The sequence below is a fragment of the Salmo salar genome, unplaced genomic scaffold, assembly GCF_905237065.1.
Source record: "Salmo salar unplaced genomic scaffold, Ssal_v3.1, whole genome shotgun sequence".
Taxonomy (NCBI): Eukaryota; Metazoa; Chordata; class Actinopteri; order Salmoniformes; family Salmonidae; genus Salmo; species Salmo salar.
In genome coordinates, this window is record NW_025547893.1 from 96,115 (window position 1) to 115,148 (window position 19,034).

At 44.4% G+C, this 19,034-nt stretch overlaps 2 protein-coding genes across 2 annotated transcripts in view; both read right to left on the reverse strand.

Annotated features, from left to right (window-relative positions):
- The window catches only part of ptprnb (protein tyrosine phosphatase receptor type Nb), a 39,866-nt gene extending 26,231 nt beyond the window's left edge, over positions 1 to 13,635 (reverse strand). The window contains 4 exon segments of the mRNA NM_001173705.1: positions 1,324 to 1,429; positions 1,808 to 1,918; positions 5,201 to 5,251; positions 13,354 to 13,635. Of these exon segments, the coding sequence (NP_001167176.1) occupies positions 1,324 to 1,429; positions 1,808 to 1,918; positions 5,201 to 5,251; positions 13,354 to 13,429 (344 nt within the window). The 5' untranslated portion in view covers positions 13,430 to 13,635.
- Positions 13,636 to 14,864: 1,229 nt separating this feature from the next.
- dnpep (aspartyl aminopeptidase) lies at positions 14,865 to 18,454 on the reverse strand (the record flags this gene model as incomplete). Its single annotated transcript, NM_001139975.1, is given in 5 exon segments — positions 14,865 to 15,104; positions 15,540 to 15,707; positions 17,205 to 17,306; positions 17,544 to 17,583; positions 18,292 to 18,454. Coding segments are annotated over 5 exon segments (524 nt in total), but the record flags the coding sequence as incomplete, so codon positions are not given.
- Between the last annotated feature and the right edge of the window lie 580 nt (positions 18,455 to 19,034).

Sequence of the window (19,034 nt, forward strand, 5' to 3'; positions counted from 1 at the left end):
AGTCCTCTGAGGATGGCTTCCCTCTACTGCAGGAGTCTTTGATGCCAGTCCTCTGAGGATGGCTTCCCTCTAATGCAGGAGTCTTTGACTCCAGTCCTCTGAGGATGGCTTCCCTCTACTGCAGGAGTATTTGACTCCAGTCCTCTGAGGATGGCTTCCCTCTACTGCAGGAGTATTTGACTCCAGTCCTCTGAGGATGGCTTCCCTCTACTGCAGGAGTATTTGACTCCAGTCCTCTGAGGATGGCTTCCCTCTAATGCAGGAGTATTTGATGCCAGTCCTCTGAGGATGGCTTCCCTCTACTGCAGGAGTATTTGACTCCAGTCCTCTGAGGATGGCTTCCCTCTACTGCAGGAGTATTTGATGCCAGTCCTCTGAGGATGGCTTCCCTCTAATGCAGGAGTATTTGATGCCAGTCCTCTGAGGATGGCTTCCCTCTACTGCAGGAGTATTTGACTCCAGTCCTCTGAGGATGGCTTCCCTCTACTGCAGGAGTATTTGACTCCAGTCCTCTGAGGATGGCTTCCCTCTACTGCAGGAGTATTTGACTCCAGTCCTCTGAGGATGGCTTCCCTCTACTGCAGGAGTATTTGACTCCAGTCCTCTGAGGATGGCTTCCCTCTACTGCAGGAGTATTTGATTCCAGTCCTCTGAGGATGGCTTCCCTCTACTGCAGGAGTATTTGATGCCAGTCCTCTGAGGATGGCTTCCCTCTACTGCAGGAGTATTTGATGCCAGTCCTCTGAGGATGGCTTCCCTCTAATGCAGGAGTCTTTGACTCCAGTCCTCTGAGGATGGCTTCCCTCTACTGCAGGAGTATTTGATGCCAGTCCTCTGAGGGCCACTTTTTCTAACAACATTTGAGTCTGACTTAGTCTAGTTGTGCTCTATGTCAGACTCTCAGTGACAGTGACTTACTGTCTGGTTAGGTCACTCATCAATGGGACCACAATGGAAATAAGTATCTGAATGAACTGTGCTATCCCGACCACGTTTAAAGAATATACATGTACTGTGTGTATACGTTTTTAACTGACAAATAAAACCAACCAATCAATCAACTACCAGTGGAAGAGAGAGACGCAGAGGCTGTGGCCTGTCCCTCGTGGACTGGATTTTAAACATCTCTTCTCTAAACTCAAAGATCTGCTTCTGGGGTTTTCTAACGGTCTCTTCCTAATCTCATAACCTTTCCTGGCTGCTATTACAAAACAATTCCCCCATTGAGTCACAGACCTTCCCGTGAAAATCTGCAGACAATAAATGGAACAGATGTAATTATAGATCTGCTTTTAATTATAGCCAACAGAGCAGGAGACTCACTGAGACGAGGGGTTGTCATGACGTCCAGACGAGGGGCGGGTCAGTGAAACACGGCTCAGCTCCTTGCGAATGACGTACTGGGTGATGTCATCCTGCCAGGACAATCCTGCACAGGCATAGGCCGATACAGATGTCAATCACAGTAGTCATAGATATAACCTGGTAACTTGAGGAGTGTGACCTTATAGAGCCCTCAGCCCTGTTGCCGTGGTAGCAGATGAGACCTGATTATCTGTTCATTATCTTTACCACCATCACTAAGGTAACAGTTGACTTTTACAACCACACTCTGAACCTAACAACCTTTGTGGGAATGGGTTAGTGAGTATGCATGGAGTATGGATATGTCTATATGTGGCTGTGTGTGTGTGTGTGTGTGTGTGTGTGTGTGTGTGTGTGTGTGTGTGTGTGTGTGTGTGTGTGTGTGTGTGTGTGTGTGTGTGTGTGTGTGTGTGTGTGTACATGTGTGTGTGTCTTTAATTACCTTGCATCATCAGTTCCTTGAGCACTTCCTGTAGTCTGTGCAGCACAGGCACTGACACCTCATACAGAACCCTCTCCTGCTGGGGCAGCAGACACTGGCCAAACAGTCCATCTACAGAATATAGAGAACACATCAGAAAATCAGAACCAAAGAACCTGGGCCAAAATCATACGAATAAGAGAACACTCAGAACCAACAGAACCCTCTCCTGCTGGGGCAGCAGACACTGGCCAAACAGTCCATCTACAGAATATAGAGAACACATCAGAACACATCAGAACCCAACAGAACCCTCTCCTGCTGGGGCAGCAGACACTGGCCAAACAGTCCATCTACAGAATATAGAGAACACAGCAGAACACATCAGAACCCAACAGAACCCTCTCCTGCTGGGGCAGCAGACACATCTACAGAGCACAGAGAACACAGCAGAACACACACATGCATGCATGCACACAAACACACATATGCACGCGCACACAATTATGGTGATGTACTATGGTGATGTTTGTGTGTTTGTAGATGTGTGAGTGGGTCTCGATGAGTCATCGCCCAGCTTTATTCTCTCTCTCACCCATTTCTCTCTCTAACATACACATGGGGGAGAGACACTGCCGTCAGCTGGGTGATGTCACTGTTGCCATGGAAATGGTGGGAAAGAGACGTGATTGGTTAAGAGCAGGTTGACGGAGAGAGGCCGTATGTTTACACACCGATGCTCAGAGTGTGCCTCATCGTACATGAAGGCACACATGCTCAAACACACTCGCAAACACATTTGCACACATGCAGTTCTGTAGACAAAAATCAGGAAACACATGACAACTGCCATTGAGTTAATTGAGTATGAATAATGTAGTATTTCCTATGAGACAGTAGACAGCAGAACACCTGCCCATCACAACAGTTGAACTGGTTATCGTCATTATATGCACGAAGTCCCAAATGGCACCCTATTCCCTATATAGTGCACTACTGCCCAGGGTCCATAGAATAGGGTGCCATTTGGGATGGACCCTGGAACTGGGGAGCAAATACCATTTCCAAGACAGGATGTGACTGATTACAGATTAAACAACAGAGTCAAGAGACAAGGGGGTGAAACAAGGGGGATGAGACAAGGGGGGTGAGACAAGGGGGATGAGACAAGGGGGGGTGAGACAAGGGGGATGAATGAAGGAGGGAAGACATAACGGACGAGGGGGGAAGGAAAGAGATACAGGGTTCAATGTGTGCTGTAGGTTTTACTCTTAGCGGACTGTTTGTTTTAATACTGGGTGTCAAACTCTAGTCCTCCAACGCAGAGAGGAAGAGGCGAAGTGAGAGGGTTTACTCCACCCAAAGTCTGTCCAAGAAAATAAAACCAGGAAGTGAGGAATTTTTGTATGGAGATCAATGAGAGAGTGTGGAATTTGGTCAACACACTTTTTTATTGCTAATTTGCTACGTGAGGCTTATTCGATCGAATAGAGGTTCCGTAATGGTTAGGTTGTTATGAATGAACTGACATAAGTAGATGTATGTAGCATTTTGGCAACTTTATATGGAGTTTTTCCTGTTGTTCACAAGCGTATCTGTCCTCTGATTGGCTAGAATAGTGCCACCTTACACAAATGACTGATGATTGGTTGAGAGAAATTGATGATAAAATGATTGTGGGGGCTGTCTTGTTAGACTTCAGTGCAGCTTTTGACATTATTGTGTTATGGCTTTACACCCCCTGCTATAATGTGGATAAAGAGTTACTTGTCTAACAGAACACAGAGGTTGTTCTTTAATGGAAGCCTATCAAATATAATACAGTTAGAATTAGGAATTCCCCAGGGTAGCTGTTTAGGCCCCTTGCTTTTTTCAATTTTTACTAACGACATGCCACTGACTTTGAGTAAAGCCAGAGTTTCTATGTATGCGGATGACTCAACACTGTACACGTCAGCTACTACAGCGATGAAATGACTGCAACACGCAACAAAGAGCTCATTTAGTTTCAGAGTGGGTGGCAAGGAATAAGTTAGCCCTAAATATTTCTAAAATTAAAAGCATTGTATTTGGAACAAAACCCTCACTAAACCCTAAACCTCAACTAAATATTGTAATAAATAATGTGGAAATTGAGCAAGTTGAGATGACTAAACTGCTTGGAGAAACACTAGATTGTAAACTGTCATGGTCAAAACATATTGATGCAGTAGTAGCTAAGATGGGGAAAAGTCTGTCTATAATAAAGCGATGCTCTGCCTTCTTAACAACACTATCAACAAGGCAGGTCCTACAGGCCCTAGTTTTGTCACACCTGGACTACTGTTCAGTAGTGTGGTCAGGTGCCACAAAAAAGGACTTCGTAAAATTGCAATTGGCTCAGAACAGGGCAGCATGGCTGGACCTTGGATGTACACAGAGAGCTAATATTAATAATATGCATGTCAATCTCTCCTGGCTGAAAGTGGAGAAGAGATTGACTTCATCACTACTTTTATTTATGAGAGGTATTAACATGTTGAATGCACCGAGCTGTCTGTCTAAACTACTGGCACACAGCTCGGACATACATGCATACCACACAAGACATGCCACCAGAGGTCTCTTCACAGTCCCCAAGTCCAGAACAGACTATGGAAGGCACACAGTACTACATAGAGCCATGACTACATGGAACTCTATTCCACATCAAGTAACTGACGCAAGCAGTAAAATTACATTTAAAAAACAGATTAAAAAAACACCTTATGGAACAGCGGGGACTGTGAAGCAACACAAACATTGGCACACACACACACACACACACACACACACACACACACACACACACACACACACACACACACACACACACACACACACACACACACACACACACACACACACACACACTAATTTAGTACTGTAGATATGTGGTAGTGGTGAAGTAGGGACCTGAGGGCACACGGTGTGTTGCGAAATCTGTGAATGTATTTGAATGTTTTAAAATTGTATAAACTGCCTTAATTTTGCTGGACCCCAGGAAGAGTAGCTGCTGCTTTGGCAGCAGATAATGGGGATCCATAATAAATACAAATACCTGATCTCGACTCCTCCTGCCTGCCTGCCTTCCATCTTTGAGGACATGTATTTCCATTGTTAGAGCGGTCACTCGACCATCTTGTCAATATAATAGAAAATCTTCGTCAAGCGTCAAAGTCTCTTCCTGTTTCCGTTTCAACTTATTGATAAATTACTTGAAATGGAAACAGGAAGAGACTTTGGCACACGAGGACTAAGAATTTGACACCCCTGTCTTATTAAAGAACTGCCAACACCCCCTGGAGTGTCTGGTGACAGTGAGATGATTGTATAGTGAGACGACGTGAAGAAGATGGGTTAGATAGAGAGATGGTGTTATCATGTCATACTGACCATCTGAGCAGTGCTGGTCTCTGGGGCAGAGCTTCTTCTCAAACAGACAGCCTGAGAAGCACATGGAGAGGGGGAGGAGAAAGAGAGAGAGAGAGGAAAAGAGAGAGAGAAAGAAAGACAGAAAGAGTGAGGGGGAAGAACAGAGAGAGATAGAGAGGGAGGAAGAGAGCGAGAGGAGGAAGGGAGAGAGAGATTTTCTATTATTTCAGATTTTCTGGCAATTGACAATACGTCATGACAATAATGTACCCTTGAATTAAACTGGAGGAGGGAAATGAGAGAGAGAGAGAAGAGAGAGAGAAAAAGAGAGAAAAAGAGAGATAGAGAATTTAAGAGCCGTTAAATTCTACAACCACCTAAAAATAAGCGATTCCCAAACCTTTCATAACAAAGCCATCACCTACAGATGAATGAACCTGGAGAAGAGTCCCCTAAGCAAGCTGGTCCTGGGGCTCTGTTCACAAACACAAACACACCCCACAGAGCCCCAGGACAGCAACACAATTAGATCCAACCAAATCATGAGAAAACAAAAAGATAATTACTTGACACATAGGAAAGAATTAACAAAAGAACGGAGCAAACTAGAATGCTATTTGGCCCTAACAGAGAATACACAGTGGCAGAATACCTGACCACTGTGACTGACTATTGAGAAAGGTCGCCGTAGGCAGACCTGGCAATCAAGAGAAGACAGACTATGTGCACACTGCCCACAAAATGAGGTGGAAACTGCGCTGCACTTCCTAACCTCCTGACAAATGTACGACCATAGTAGAGACACACACAGTGCTTTCGGAAAGTATTGACCCTTTGACTTTTTCCACATTTTGTTCCATTACAGCCTTATTCTAAATTGGATTAAATAAAACATTTTCCTCATCAATCTACACACAATACCCCATAATGACACAGCAAAAATAGTTTTTTAGACATTTTTGCAAATGTATTAAAGATAAAAAACATAAATACCTTATTTAAATAAGTATTCAGACCCTTTGCTATGTTTCCATTGATCATCCTTGAGATGTTTCTACAACTTTAATTGGAATCCACCTGTGGTAAATTCAATTGATTGGACATGATTTGGAAAGGCACACACCTGCCTATATAGGGTCCCACAGTTGAGCAAAAACCAAGCCATGAGGTGGAAGGAATTGTCCGTAGAGCTCCGAGACAGGTTTGTGTCGAGGCACAGATCTGGGGAAGGGTACCAAACTATTTCTGCAGCATTGAAGGTCCCCAAGAACACAGTGGCCTCCATCTTTCTTAAATGGAAGAAGTTTGGAACCACCAAGACTCTTCTTAGAGCTGGCCGCCCGGCAAAACTGAGCAATTGGGGGAGAAGAGGCTTGGTCAGGAAGGTGACTAAGAACCCGATGGTCAGTCTGATAGAGCTGTAGAGTTCCTCTGTGGAGATGAGAGAACCTTCCAGAAGGACAACCATCTCTGTAGCACTCCACCAATCAGGCATTTATGGTAGAGTGGCCAGAAGGAACCCACTCCTCAGTAAAAGGCACATGACAGTCCGCTTGGAGTTTGCCAAAAGGCACCTAAAGGACTCTCAGACCATGAGAAAACAGATTCTCTGGTCTGATGAAAGCAAGATTGAACTCTTTTGCCTGAAGGCCAAGCGTCACGTCTGGAGGAAACCTGGCACCATCCCTACGGTGATGCATTGTGTTGGCAGCATCATGCTGTGGGGATGTTTTTCAATGGCAGGGACTGGGAGACTAGTTAGGATCGAGGGAAAGATAAACGGAGCAAAGTACAGAGAGATCCTTAATGAAAACCTGCTCCAGAGTGCTCAGGACCTCAGACTGGGGTGGAGGTTCATCTTCCAACGGGACAACGACCCTAAGCACACAGCCAAGACAACGCAGGAGTGGCTTCGGGACAAATCTCTGAATGTCCTTGAGTGGCCCAGCCAGAACCCAGACTTGAACCCGATCGAACATCTCTGGAGAGACCTGAAAATAGCTGTGTAGGGATGCTCCCCATCCAACCTGACAGAGCTTGAGAGGATCTGCAGAGAACAAATGGGAGAAACTCCCCAAATACAGGTGTGCCAAGCTTGTAGCGTCATATCCAAGACTGTAATCGCTGCCAAAGGTGCTTCGACAAAGTACTGAGTAAAGGGTCTGAATACTTATGTAAATGTGATATTTTAGTTGTTTATTTTTAATACATTTGCAAAAAATTCAAAAAAACTGTTTTTTCATTATGGGGTATTGTGTATAGATTGATGAGAGGGGAATTGAAAAAATATATTTTAGAATAAGGCTGTAACGTAACAAAATGTGGGAAAAGTCTAGGGGTCTGAAGACTTTCTGAATGCGCTGTATATCCCTCAGACCCATAAAGAATTTGAAAACAAATCCACATTTTGATAAACTCCCATATCTACTGGGTGAAATACCACAGTGTGCCATCACAGAAGCAAGATTTGTGACCTGTTGCCACAAGAAAAGGGAAACCAGTGAAGAACAAACACCATTGTAAATACAACCCATATTTATGTTTATTTATTTTCCCTTGTGTACTTTAACTATTTGCACATCATTGCTAAACTGTATATAGACATAATATGACATTTGAAATGTCTCTATTCCTATGGAACTTTTGTGAGTGTAATGTTTACTGTTAATTTTTTATTTAACTTGCTTTGGCAATGTAAACATATGTTTCCCATGCCAATAAATCCCTTTGAATTGAGAGAGAGAGAGAGGGGTGTGTGTGTGTGTGTGTGTGTGTGTGTGTGTGTGTGTGTGTGTGTGTGTGTGTGTGTGTGTGTGTGTGTGTGTGTGTGTGTGTGTGTGTGTGTGTGTGTATGAAGGAGGTAATGGGTGACCTTTACAGAGCTCCAATCTGCTCGGGGAGGAAACACGGCCAGATGTGACACAACACGGCTGTACACACTGTGTGTGTGAGTGTGTGTATGTGTGAGTGAGTGAGTTTGCATTCATGATTATGTGTGTACAGTATTACAAAAACAGAAACTGGGGACAGACTGGCCTAGAGGGCTGTCTCTCTGTGGGTAAAACAATATGATTCCCCAGACACAAAGACAAGATCACAGACAAGACAAGATGAAACATAAAGGAGAAAACAGAGCATGTCTGTCCGTGCACCAGAAATAGTATTAGTTGTCTTTCAAATACTTTAGCTGCATTTGATTGAGTTTGCCCGGCGCCGAGCAACGGAACAGTTCCAACGGTCCAAGCCTCGTCCATCTGGCACTTCAGGCAGGCTCAATCAAAGGCTCAAAGTATTTGAAAGAAGTCAGATACTATTTGAATCCATGTCTGGATATATCTGCCACATGATGACTAATACACACTCTATCCCTCCCTTTCTTCACACGCCTCTCTCTCTCTTCCTCTGTCCATCCCTCTCTCGTCTGTCTGCAGCAGTAGCAGGGGAGATTGTTGCCAAGCTAGAGTCCATCACAGACTGGACAAACCACTAGTGCACTGCCCCCGAGCCCCAAGAGCATGTCAATCAATCAACCGCATACAAAAATACAGACTATCAATGCCAGGGGGCTACATCATAGTACATCTCTTGTTCTAGTAATGAGTATAGCTGTATCCTGCATCTAAGATAATATACTTTGGCCCTGTATTCTAGACCTATTCTTGACTGTTGTACAGCACTGTGTTGTATCACGTATTTTGCATTCTGTTGGTGTGACCTTGTGATGTCATCTATGGCAATGTCCATTGTGTTCTACCTCAAGAAACTCAAGATGTGAAATAAGACCAATAAAGTGAAGTGAACTGGGTTGGAAGTATCATAGCAACAGTCATTTGATCAAACTGCGTGGCGTTATTCTCTGGGCTGTTTTGTTGTTATTTCAGCTGTTCAGAAATATGAGGGAGAGATGTAACACACAACACAAGTTTAGCAGGAATCTAGGATATCTCTGGGGAAGAGGCATGTGCTGAAGGCTGATTATGTGTATCCCACAACAGTCAATAAAAGCTACTACAGCAGTCAATAATTAGCACAGGGCTGTATCATAGCAACATTTGCTGCATTGTGCTGTATACATGCATGAGTCAGAGCTCCATAAACAAAAGAGTTCCAAACAGCATGGACATAATTATCACCTTGGATGTTTCCACCCCACACACACTTTTATGAATTCAATCCCAGAGTTAAACTCAGTCACATGACTGGGTGTTTCCTGTTCTTTCTCCACGGTGATCTGAGTTTGTTTTCCTCCATCTCCCTTCCCATAAATCTCCCTCTCAAACTCTCTCTCTCTCCCCCTCAAACTCACTTTCTCCCTCTCAAACTCACTCTCTCTCTCTCCCTCTCAAATGCTCTCTCTCTCTCTCCCCTTCAAACTATCTCTCTCTCCTCTTCAAACTCTCTCTCTCTCTGTCTCCCCCTCAAACTCACTCTCTCTCCCTCAAACTCTCTCTCTCTCTCCTCTTCAAATTCTCTCTCTCTCTGTCTCCCCCTCAAACACACTCTCTCTCCCCTCAAACTCTCTCTCTCCCCTTCAAACTCTCTCTGCTCTCTTTCTCTCCCCTCCCCTCAAACTCTCTCTCTCTGCTCTCTCACTCGCTCTCCCCTCACTCTCACTCCCCTCACTCTCTTGCTCTCTCTTTCTCTCCCCCTCAAACTCTCGCTCTCCCCTCACTCTCTCTCCCCCTCAAACTCTCTCTCTCCCCCCTAAAACTCTCTTCTCTCTCTCCCCTTCTCAAACTCTCTCTCTCCCCCTCTCAAAGTCTCTCTCTCTCCCCCATCAAACTCTCTCTCAGCCTACAGATGCGCTACCTTAATTTGACCCTGCTTCTCACAGCAGGAAAATAATCCTCTAGCAACAGGAAATTTTAATTATTATGTGGATTATAATTAATGGACATTTTTGTAGGGGTTGATACATTTTCCGCTGGTGCAAATCATGTGGAAATGACAAACTTTAGAAGCCTTTTAAAACCTTGAATACACTACAATTTGCAGGATATCTCTGCGACAACAGAGTGATCAAATTAAGATAGCAGATCTGTACCACTGGGAGTCAGGGCCTGGACAGAGGAAGTGGGGGAGCACTCTACAACACAAGGGCTATTTTTAAAGTGTTACTGCAACTACAATCATATCTGAAATGAGAATAAAATAATGGGCTATAAGTACAGGGATAGAGTGAGGACAGACACGGCATGTTGAGTTGAATAATGGTGAGTCTGGTGAGGCTTTGAGTCCATTTGAGTTCTCTTTTATAGCTTCAGATAAGAGTCTGAATATCAAATGGTACCCTGTTCCCTATGGGCCCTGGTCAAAAGTAGTGCACTATATAGGGAATAGGGCCCTGGTCTGAAGTAGTGCGCTATATAGGGAATAGGGCCCTGGTCTAAAGTAGTGCACTATATAAGGAATAGAGCCCTGGTCTAAAGTAGTGCACTATATAGGGAATAGGGTGCCATTTGGGATGCAGACTTATATTTGACAGATTTAAAGGGGTAATCTACAGTTGCTACATCCATTCTTGGACTCATACATTAATGATATGTACCCATTGATTCTTGAAGAATATAACTTAGAAATGCCTCATGAAAATGTTGTACCCCATCAGAATCCAACATGATAAGCTTGATTTACTCCAATGTGAATGTAAACAAACACTGTATAGCCTCAAAACATGGTTACAACTATCATCTGTATATAATTGATGGGCAGAATTTGAGAGTGGTTACATTTCTCCAGCCACCACATCCCTCAACTTTTTATCAAAACGGTGGCGGGGAGGACTCTTTGTTATTGTTTCAACTGTGGATGGCTCCTTTAATCTTCAGATAACAGACTTGTTTTTGTCCTCTGAGGTGTATATAGACAGATGGCCATGACAGGTGATGCTATGGGCTGAAATCACACACCATTTCCCTGTGTCTCACCTCTCACTGTCTGACAACCTGAGAAATGTAACACCCCACCAGATCTAACAAGTATCATATTCATAACCATCAGTACCACCGGATTTAAAGACTATCATATTGTGATTCATAACCATCAGTACCACCGGATTTAAAGACTATCATATTGTGATTCATAACCATCAGAACCACTGGATTTAAAGACTATCATATTGTGATTCATAACCATCAGTACCACCGGATTTAAAGACTATTGTTATGTGATTCATAACCATCAGTACCACTGGATTTAAAGACTATCGTTATGTGATTCATAACCATCAGTACCACTGGATTTAAAGACTATCGTTATGTGATTCATAACCATCAGTACCACCGGATTTAAAGACTATCGTTATGTGATTCATAACCATCAGAATAGGTGAGTTATACTTGATACATACACGTGTATATGCCTCTTCAGCTTTGTTAGTATTGTGCCTTAAACATGCTCAGTAAATTGGTCTGGTCATCCAACAAAATCTCCAAATACATTAGAATGTATGCAGTCCTCACTCATTCCTGTTTATTCACATGGGGGTGAAGCCATATGAATGAAGGATCCTTCAGGTTCTGACGACAGTCCTCGTGGTGAGTCACACCGATGGGGGAGGGGGGTATAGAACACAGTAGTACGCTACTATTGGTTTATTAGTTACCTGCACAATGTTAGGCCTAGGCCTACTGTTTCACTTCTGCTAACTCCACAAACCGGCATGTCAAAAGGAAGGCAGTCATAGCCAGTTAGATATGGTATAATTCTCCTTAGATTGACACAGCTGGAAATGAAGGAGGCAAAGCAATACCTTTTCCCCTAGTGTGATGAACTAACAGTAGTCAGGTCGACGTCTCACCAGAACGGAGTTAAGGTCAGTGGACAGGCAGTGTGTGTGCCTGCCAGTCTGCCTCCACAGCACAGGTTTAGCCTGCCCTACATCACCGAAATATCAAGCGGCCATCGACACAGAAACCAAGCGCGAACCATCAGTCTGTGTGCCGTCTGTCCATGGTTCTAAAAAGACTGGCTATAACCAACGCACATGCCATTGCGCCTGCGCGCTCATTTCAGCACCATGGACAGTGCGCGATTGATGTAAAGTTCGAGGTGGTAGGATTGGCTGCAGCTTGATAAACTGCCATCAGTAGGCTGGCTACATTAGAACAGGATCCAACTTTAGTAATTGAACTACTAACCAGCCTGGAGGGCGCGAGGTCTAACCAGCCTGGAGGGCGCGAGGTCAGTGGGTGGTTGTAATCGCAGTATTACAGAGCGGGCCTTTGTAAACCTATAATGACAGTGGTTGTTGTCATTCAATTTCATAACATTTTTTTATCCTTTATTTAACTAGGCAAGTCAGTTAAGAACAAAATCTTATTTACAATTGTCAGCTCGGGGATTCGATCCAGCAGCCTTTCGGTTACTGGCCCAACGCTCTAACCACTAGGCTACCTGCCGCCCCAAACATTGTGCTCACATTGTTGTTTAAACTTAGCGCAGGTCATTTTACACAAATCAAAATGACATCGTCATGTACAAAAAGCAAAAACACCAGACGCGTAGCCGACACAAAAACATAACCCTAATCTTCTGACTTCTGAATGACGTGAAGAAGCGCTCTCCCTCGCAGTTTTGTTTTTATTGAGCGCGCCGAGCCAAGGCGTGGGGCACAGCAGGCTATTACTGGTCCTTCATCCACTATTATTGCGGAGAAGAGCTATGATGAATCATGCCTATCTGACGCTGTTTTCGCAAACCCATCATTCAATCCAAGCGGAAGTCTATAGCCCCAAGTCACTATTCAAACCAAGTGTGTTGTGACGCAATTTCATATTTAGCCTACATAAATAGCCTCCAATAGCCTAAACAAACATAACTGACATCCAGAAATGTTGAATCACATCTGAATCTCTCAATTTCTTAACATGTGTTATGTATAAGTAAATGCACGTTATGTTTAGAACACTATACTAGTATTGCCTGCTACAATGCACAGAAAAGCAAAACAGTATGGTGAATGATACTAAAATAATTGAGCATATGTGGCTATATTCTTAGTTGCTATTCTGGCAAATCCAGTTTGAAGTAGCAGAATATGGCTCATGGACCCCGTCAATATATTGCATTGATTTACTCACTGTACGCTATTGCCTTGGCTGAGATTTCTAAATGGCTGTGTATGTAGACCTGTTACCTGCCTCGTGAGTGACTCAGTTCATTTTCTCCCTTACCGTATCTGCTTGACATCCCCGTCTGATAGCACACCGTCATCACACATAACACGCTCCATAGCCGCTGAGATCCCATGGTTTTCCCCAAGACAGACAGAGCTGTTCAGCGGTGCGTTTTAAACCCTCATGATCCGTGACAACTATCGAAGAGACTTTCTAATGCCGCACATCCACTCCGACTCCAAAGGACGTGGATTTTCGGCAGCAGAAGTGCACCAACTGTGAGTGCGACAGCAAGTGTTGCGAGAAATGTGTAAATCCCGGGATGCGCGCTGCTTCGGATCAGGAGCGGAAGGGGTTAGTCTTTCTGCATGGCTGGTTCACCTTTGGGAGATCCACCATTGCGTCATAGCCCACTGGGCAAAATGAACAAAGTTCAAGTAATTCTTACCATGTATTCCTCAGTTCCTCTAATTATACTGAAGAAAAAATATAAATGCAACATGTAAAGTGTTTGTCCCATGTCTGCTGAAATAAAATATCCCAGAAATGTTCCATACTCACAAAAAGCTTATTTCTCTCAAATTGTGCACAAATTTGTTTACATCCCTGTTAGTGATAATTTCTCCTTTGCCAAGATGATATACCACACCTGTCAGGTGGATGGATTAAGAAGCTGATTAAACAGCATGATCATTACACAGGTGCACCCTGTGCTGGGGACAATAAAAGGCCACTCTAAAATGTGCAGTTTTGTCACACAACACAATGTCACAGATGTCTCAAGTTGAGGGAGTGTGTAATTGGCGTGCTGACTGCAGTAATGTCCAACAGAGCTGTTGCCAGAGAACTGAATGTTAATTTCTCTACCAGAAACTGCTTCCAACCTCGTGTAACCACGCCAGCCCAGGACCGGACAGCTGATGAAACTGAGGAGTATTTCTGTCTGAAATAAACCCCTTTGGTGGGGAAAAACTCATTCTGATTGGCTGGGCCTGGCTCCCAAGTTGGTGGGCCTATGCCCTCCTAGGCCCACCCATGGCTGCACCCGTGCCCAGTAATGTGAAATCCATAGATTAGGGCCTAATGAATGTATTTCAATTGACTGATTTCCTTATATGAACTGTAACGCAGTAAAATTGTTGCGTTTAGATTTTTGTCAAGTATATTTGTCAACATTGTATGTTGTTTCACCACTGGTACTAGACTTGCTATGGAGTGTGGGCCAAACTCTTTCTTTGAATTGGAGATCCAGTGCAACATAAGAGGCAGCGGTTAGAGAAGCAGGCCTCAACCAGAGGGTTGCTGGTTCGAATCCCAACTCAAGACGGGAAAATCTAGTGCGGAAATGCATCATCTGCCATTGTGCCTTTAAGCAAGTTACTTAACCCCCTATAATTGGTCCAGGGGCGCAGCGGTGCCCATTGCTTCCAGCCTTTTGGGTTGTGTGTGTGTGATCTCTGTGAGCATATAGACAAATGTATGCTCTATATCCTATGACCTCTACGAATTAGTCAGTGTCTTTCGTATTAGAATGAGTCAGCAAAAACAAGGGAAGGAGAGAGGATGTGTAGATTAAAGATATTATTTTATAAACCATTTCAGTTCATCAGAAACATCATTTGAAGGATCTTTCCTTGCCTCTGAATGTGTGCAAAAAGTTCTGCTGTGGCACTGTGTCATGTGAGTATAGAAATAACACAGTGTGTAGAGAGACCCAGAGGAGGACATCTGTCTGTCCATGTTGTCCTTTCCCCAGGCTAGTCCACAGTCACCATGTCTCTCACAGTGGGGAAGAGCTCAAAGAAGCCCTGGTAAGAACAGACGGAAGACATATCAGCCCCTCATCATCATCATCATCACACACCAACATAGTGAGACATTATGGTTCACTATGTCTGGTCAGATTACAACACAATTAGACCCATAGAATGTACTGACTGTCTGATACCACTTTCACACTATCGTGCTGTTCCCAACCACACAGTGCTGGCTCTGATATTTTCCTTCCACATTGCCCAGCAACTACAGTAGATGCGCACCCAGGCCAGGCAGAACCGCTTGGCTCAGTTTGGTTCAGAGAAACAGCAGAGTTAAAAGGGTATCAGGGTGATGGAGTGGGTCAGGGTGGGGTCATTCCAAAGCCACATTTTCCTACTTGACAAGCATTCAAGGGAATTGTATTTTAGTGTACTTCCTGAATTGAAAACCCCAACCCTGGAGTGGGTTAGTACAGGGTCCAGTACCTTGAATAGGTTGGTAGACTGGAGCACTCCAGAGGTGCAGCACATCTCCCTGATGGAGTGCATGGCCAGCTGGGGGGCACCGATGTCCAGCACGGGGATCCCCAGGCGGGAAGACAGGATGGGGCCGATGGTGGTCCCACAGGGGCTGTCGTTACGCACCATCACATCCTGGGGCCACAGAAACAGGGTCAGGAGGGTAATGAATTAACTCATGCTTACTAGGTACAGTTGAAGCATCTGTGGAAACAATACACAAATGTACTGTTGCATTCAGTTTTATTGATTCCATTTCCATGTGCCATGGATGCTCATTAATCACTCAGGCATAAATTGGATGTCAGCTGTGTGGGGAAACTCAACATGTGTCAGAACTGGAAGTGTCGTTCCTGCATCTCTGCTATTTAAATCTGGTTTTACACCAGTCCATTCCTTCTGAGTCCACATGGGGGTGAATGAGTGCACACTCCAGGGAGGGAAATGGACCAGAGCCATAGTTTCACCAGGCACTAAGGTGAATAAAGTGTCCTTGTGGGAGCTGAACATCTTCATCATCTACTCTTAAGAGGCTCTCGATTTCAGTCTCCCTCTCCCATAAGCTTGGTTTAAATCCCCACTGCACTAAGGCTTCTGGTTTAAATCCCCACTGCACTAAGGCTTCTGGTTTAAATCCCCACTGCACTAAGGCTTCTGGTTTAAATCCCCACTGCACTAAGGCTTCTGGTTTAAATCCCCACTGCACTAAGGCTTCTGGTTTAAATCCCCACTGCACTAAGGCTTCTGGTTTAAATCCCCCACACTAAGGCTTCTGGTTTAAATCCCCACTGCACTAAGGCTTCTGGTTTAAATCCCCACTGCACTAAGGCTTCTGGTTTAAATCCCCACTGCACTAAGGCTTCTGGTTTAAATCCCCACTGCACTAAGGCTTCTGGTTTAAATCCCCACTGCACTAAGGCTTCTGGTTTAAATCCCCACTGCACTAAGGCTTCTGGTTTAAATCCCCACTACACTAAGGCTTCTGGTTTAAATCCCCACTACACTAAGGCTTCTGGTTTAAATCCCCACTACACTAAGGCTTCTGGTTTAAATCCCCACTACACTAAGGCTTCTGGTTTAAATCCCCACTACACTAAGGCTTCTGGTTTAAATCCCCACTACACTAAGGCTTCTGGTTTAAATCCCCACTGCACTAAGGCTTCTGGTTTAAATCCCCACTACACTAAGGCTTCTGGTTTAAATCCCCACTGCACTAAGGCTTCTGGTTTAAATCCCCACTGCACTAAGGCTTCTGGTTTAAATCCCCACTACACTAAGGCTTCTGGTTTAAATCCCCACTACACTAAGGCTTCTGGTTTAAATCCCCACTGCACTAAGGCTTCTGGTTTAAATCCCCACTGCACTAAGGCTTCTGGTTTAAATCCCCACTGCACTAAGGCTTCTGGTTTAAATCCCCACTGCACTAAGGCTTCTGGTTTAAATCACCACTGCACTAAGGCTTCTGGTTTAAATCACCACTACACTTTCTTCACCTCAGCACTACTTTGCTAGAAGATGTGCTCCTTGCAGAGTGGATTTAAGAAACAAGATCACAAACCCACGCAGTCCACAAAGCACACAGAGAAACAAGCGTGTATGAACAAAAATCACACACGCGCACACGCCAATTACCTGAAGAGGCACACCAACACGACTGGCGATCTCTCTCAAGATGGAGGCTGTCACAGCCGTAGTGGCATAGCGCTGGTTACTGTTGAATTTAACTACAGGACCCTGAGAGAGAGAGGACATTCAGACAATCACAGCGACTAGGACTTCAGATATTTGTATAGAAAACATACAGAAATAATTGTATAGCATGTCTGCCACAAATATTACACACAGGACCATCAAGACCATTTTACCTAAATCTAATTGTAGACATTCTTTGTAGAAGATTCCAACAATATGTCCACCAGTTCTAATGGGGGTTTTCAGTGTATTGCTGAGGGGGTAATTTGAGCTCTGTACCTTGTGGAAGGCTGGTCTGTGGTTGTCATCATGCTTCTCCCTAGGGTGAAAATGAAAGTCGATTAAAACTATAAACACAGCAAACATCTTTCAAATTGTCTTCTGGTCCCAGCCGGCACAAAACAAAAAACATTACAACAGCAGTCAATTATATATCTAATATGATATAAATATATAAATGAGACTATTAATCTACAGGCATACTGTACACTGACTGCTAGTTGGGATGTTGTTCTAGAACCTGACTGCTAGTTGGGATGTTGTTCTAGAACCTGACTGCACTGGCACACTTTCTATCATGGACCTAAAAACATTTGATTGGTGTAATAATGGGCTGGAGGGAGGTTCCACCATTAAATCCATGGCAGGAAGTAGACACTTTGGGAAAATTGTGAGAATTGAGATGCAACCACAGAGTGATTAACAGTGTGGTGTTTCTATAGGGAGTAGGGGTAAACTGACTGGTAGTTGGGGTGTTGTTCTAGAAACAGAGTGATTAACAGTTGGTGTTTCTATAGGGACCTAGTAAACTGACTGGTAGTTGGAGTGTTACTATAGAGACAGAGTGATTAACATATGGTTTCAAGGAAGTAGACACTGGGTAAACTGACTGGTAGTTGGAGTGTTACTATAGAGCACAGAGTGATTAACAGTATGGTGTTTCTATAGGGAGTAGGGGTAAACGGACTGGTAGTTGGAGTGTTACTATAGAGACAGAGTGATTGACAGGTTACTGTATGGTACTGACTGGTAGTTGGGGTGCAGGGCGTGGGCCATGTCGGCGCTGATCATGAAGGAGCGTGGCACCGCCTGCTGGAAGGCTGTGAGGTTGGTGGGGGAGGAGGACAGACGACTCAGGATCAGCTCTGTCAGGTTGGACGCAGCCCCCTGGGCGCTCTCTGACCCCACCTACAGGCCACAGGGGGAAGTGGAAGTGTTAGCACACCAGATGGGTTAGGGCTCTCCAAACCTGTTCCCTCCTGTAGGTTTATACTCCAACCCTAATTTAGAGCACCTGATTCTAATAATTAGCTGGGTGATAGGATAAATCAGTTAGCCTACAACTGGAGATGAAGTGAAAACCTACAGGAGGGTCTCTCTCCAGGAACAGGGTTGGAGTATAAACCTACAGGAGGGTATCTCTCCAGGAACAGGGTTGGAGTATAAACCTACAGGAGGGTATCTCTCCAGGAACAGGGTTGGAGTATAAACCTACAGGAGGGCATCTCTCCAGGAACAGGGTTGGAGTATAAACCTACAGGAGGGTGTCTCTCCAGGAACAGGGTTGGAGTATAAACCTACAGGAGGGTATCTCTCCAGGAACAGGGTTGGAGTATAAACCTACAGGAGGGTATCTCTCCAGGAACAGGGTTGGAGTATAAACCTACAGGAGGGTATCTCTCCAGGAACAGGGTTGGAGTATAAACCTACAGGAGGGTATCTCTCCAGGAACAGGGTTGGAGTATAAACCTACAGGATGGTATCTCTCCA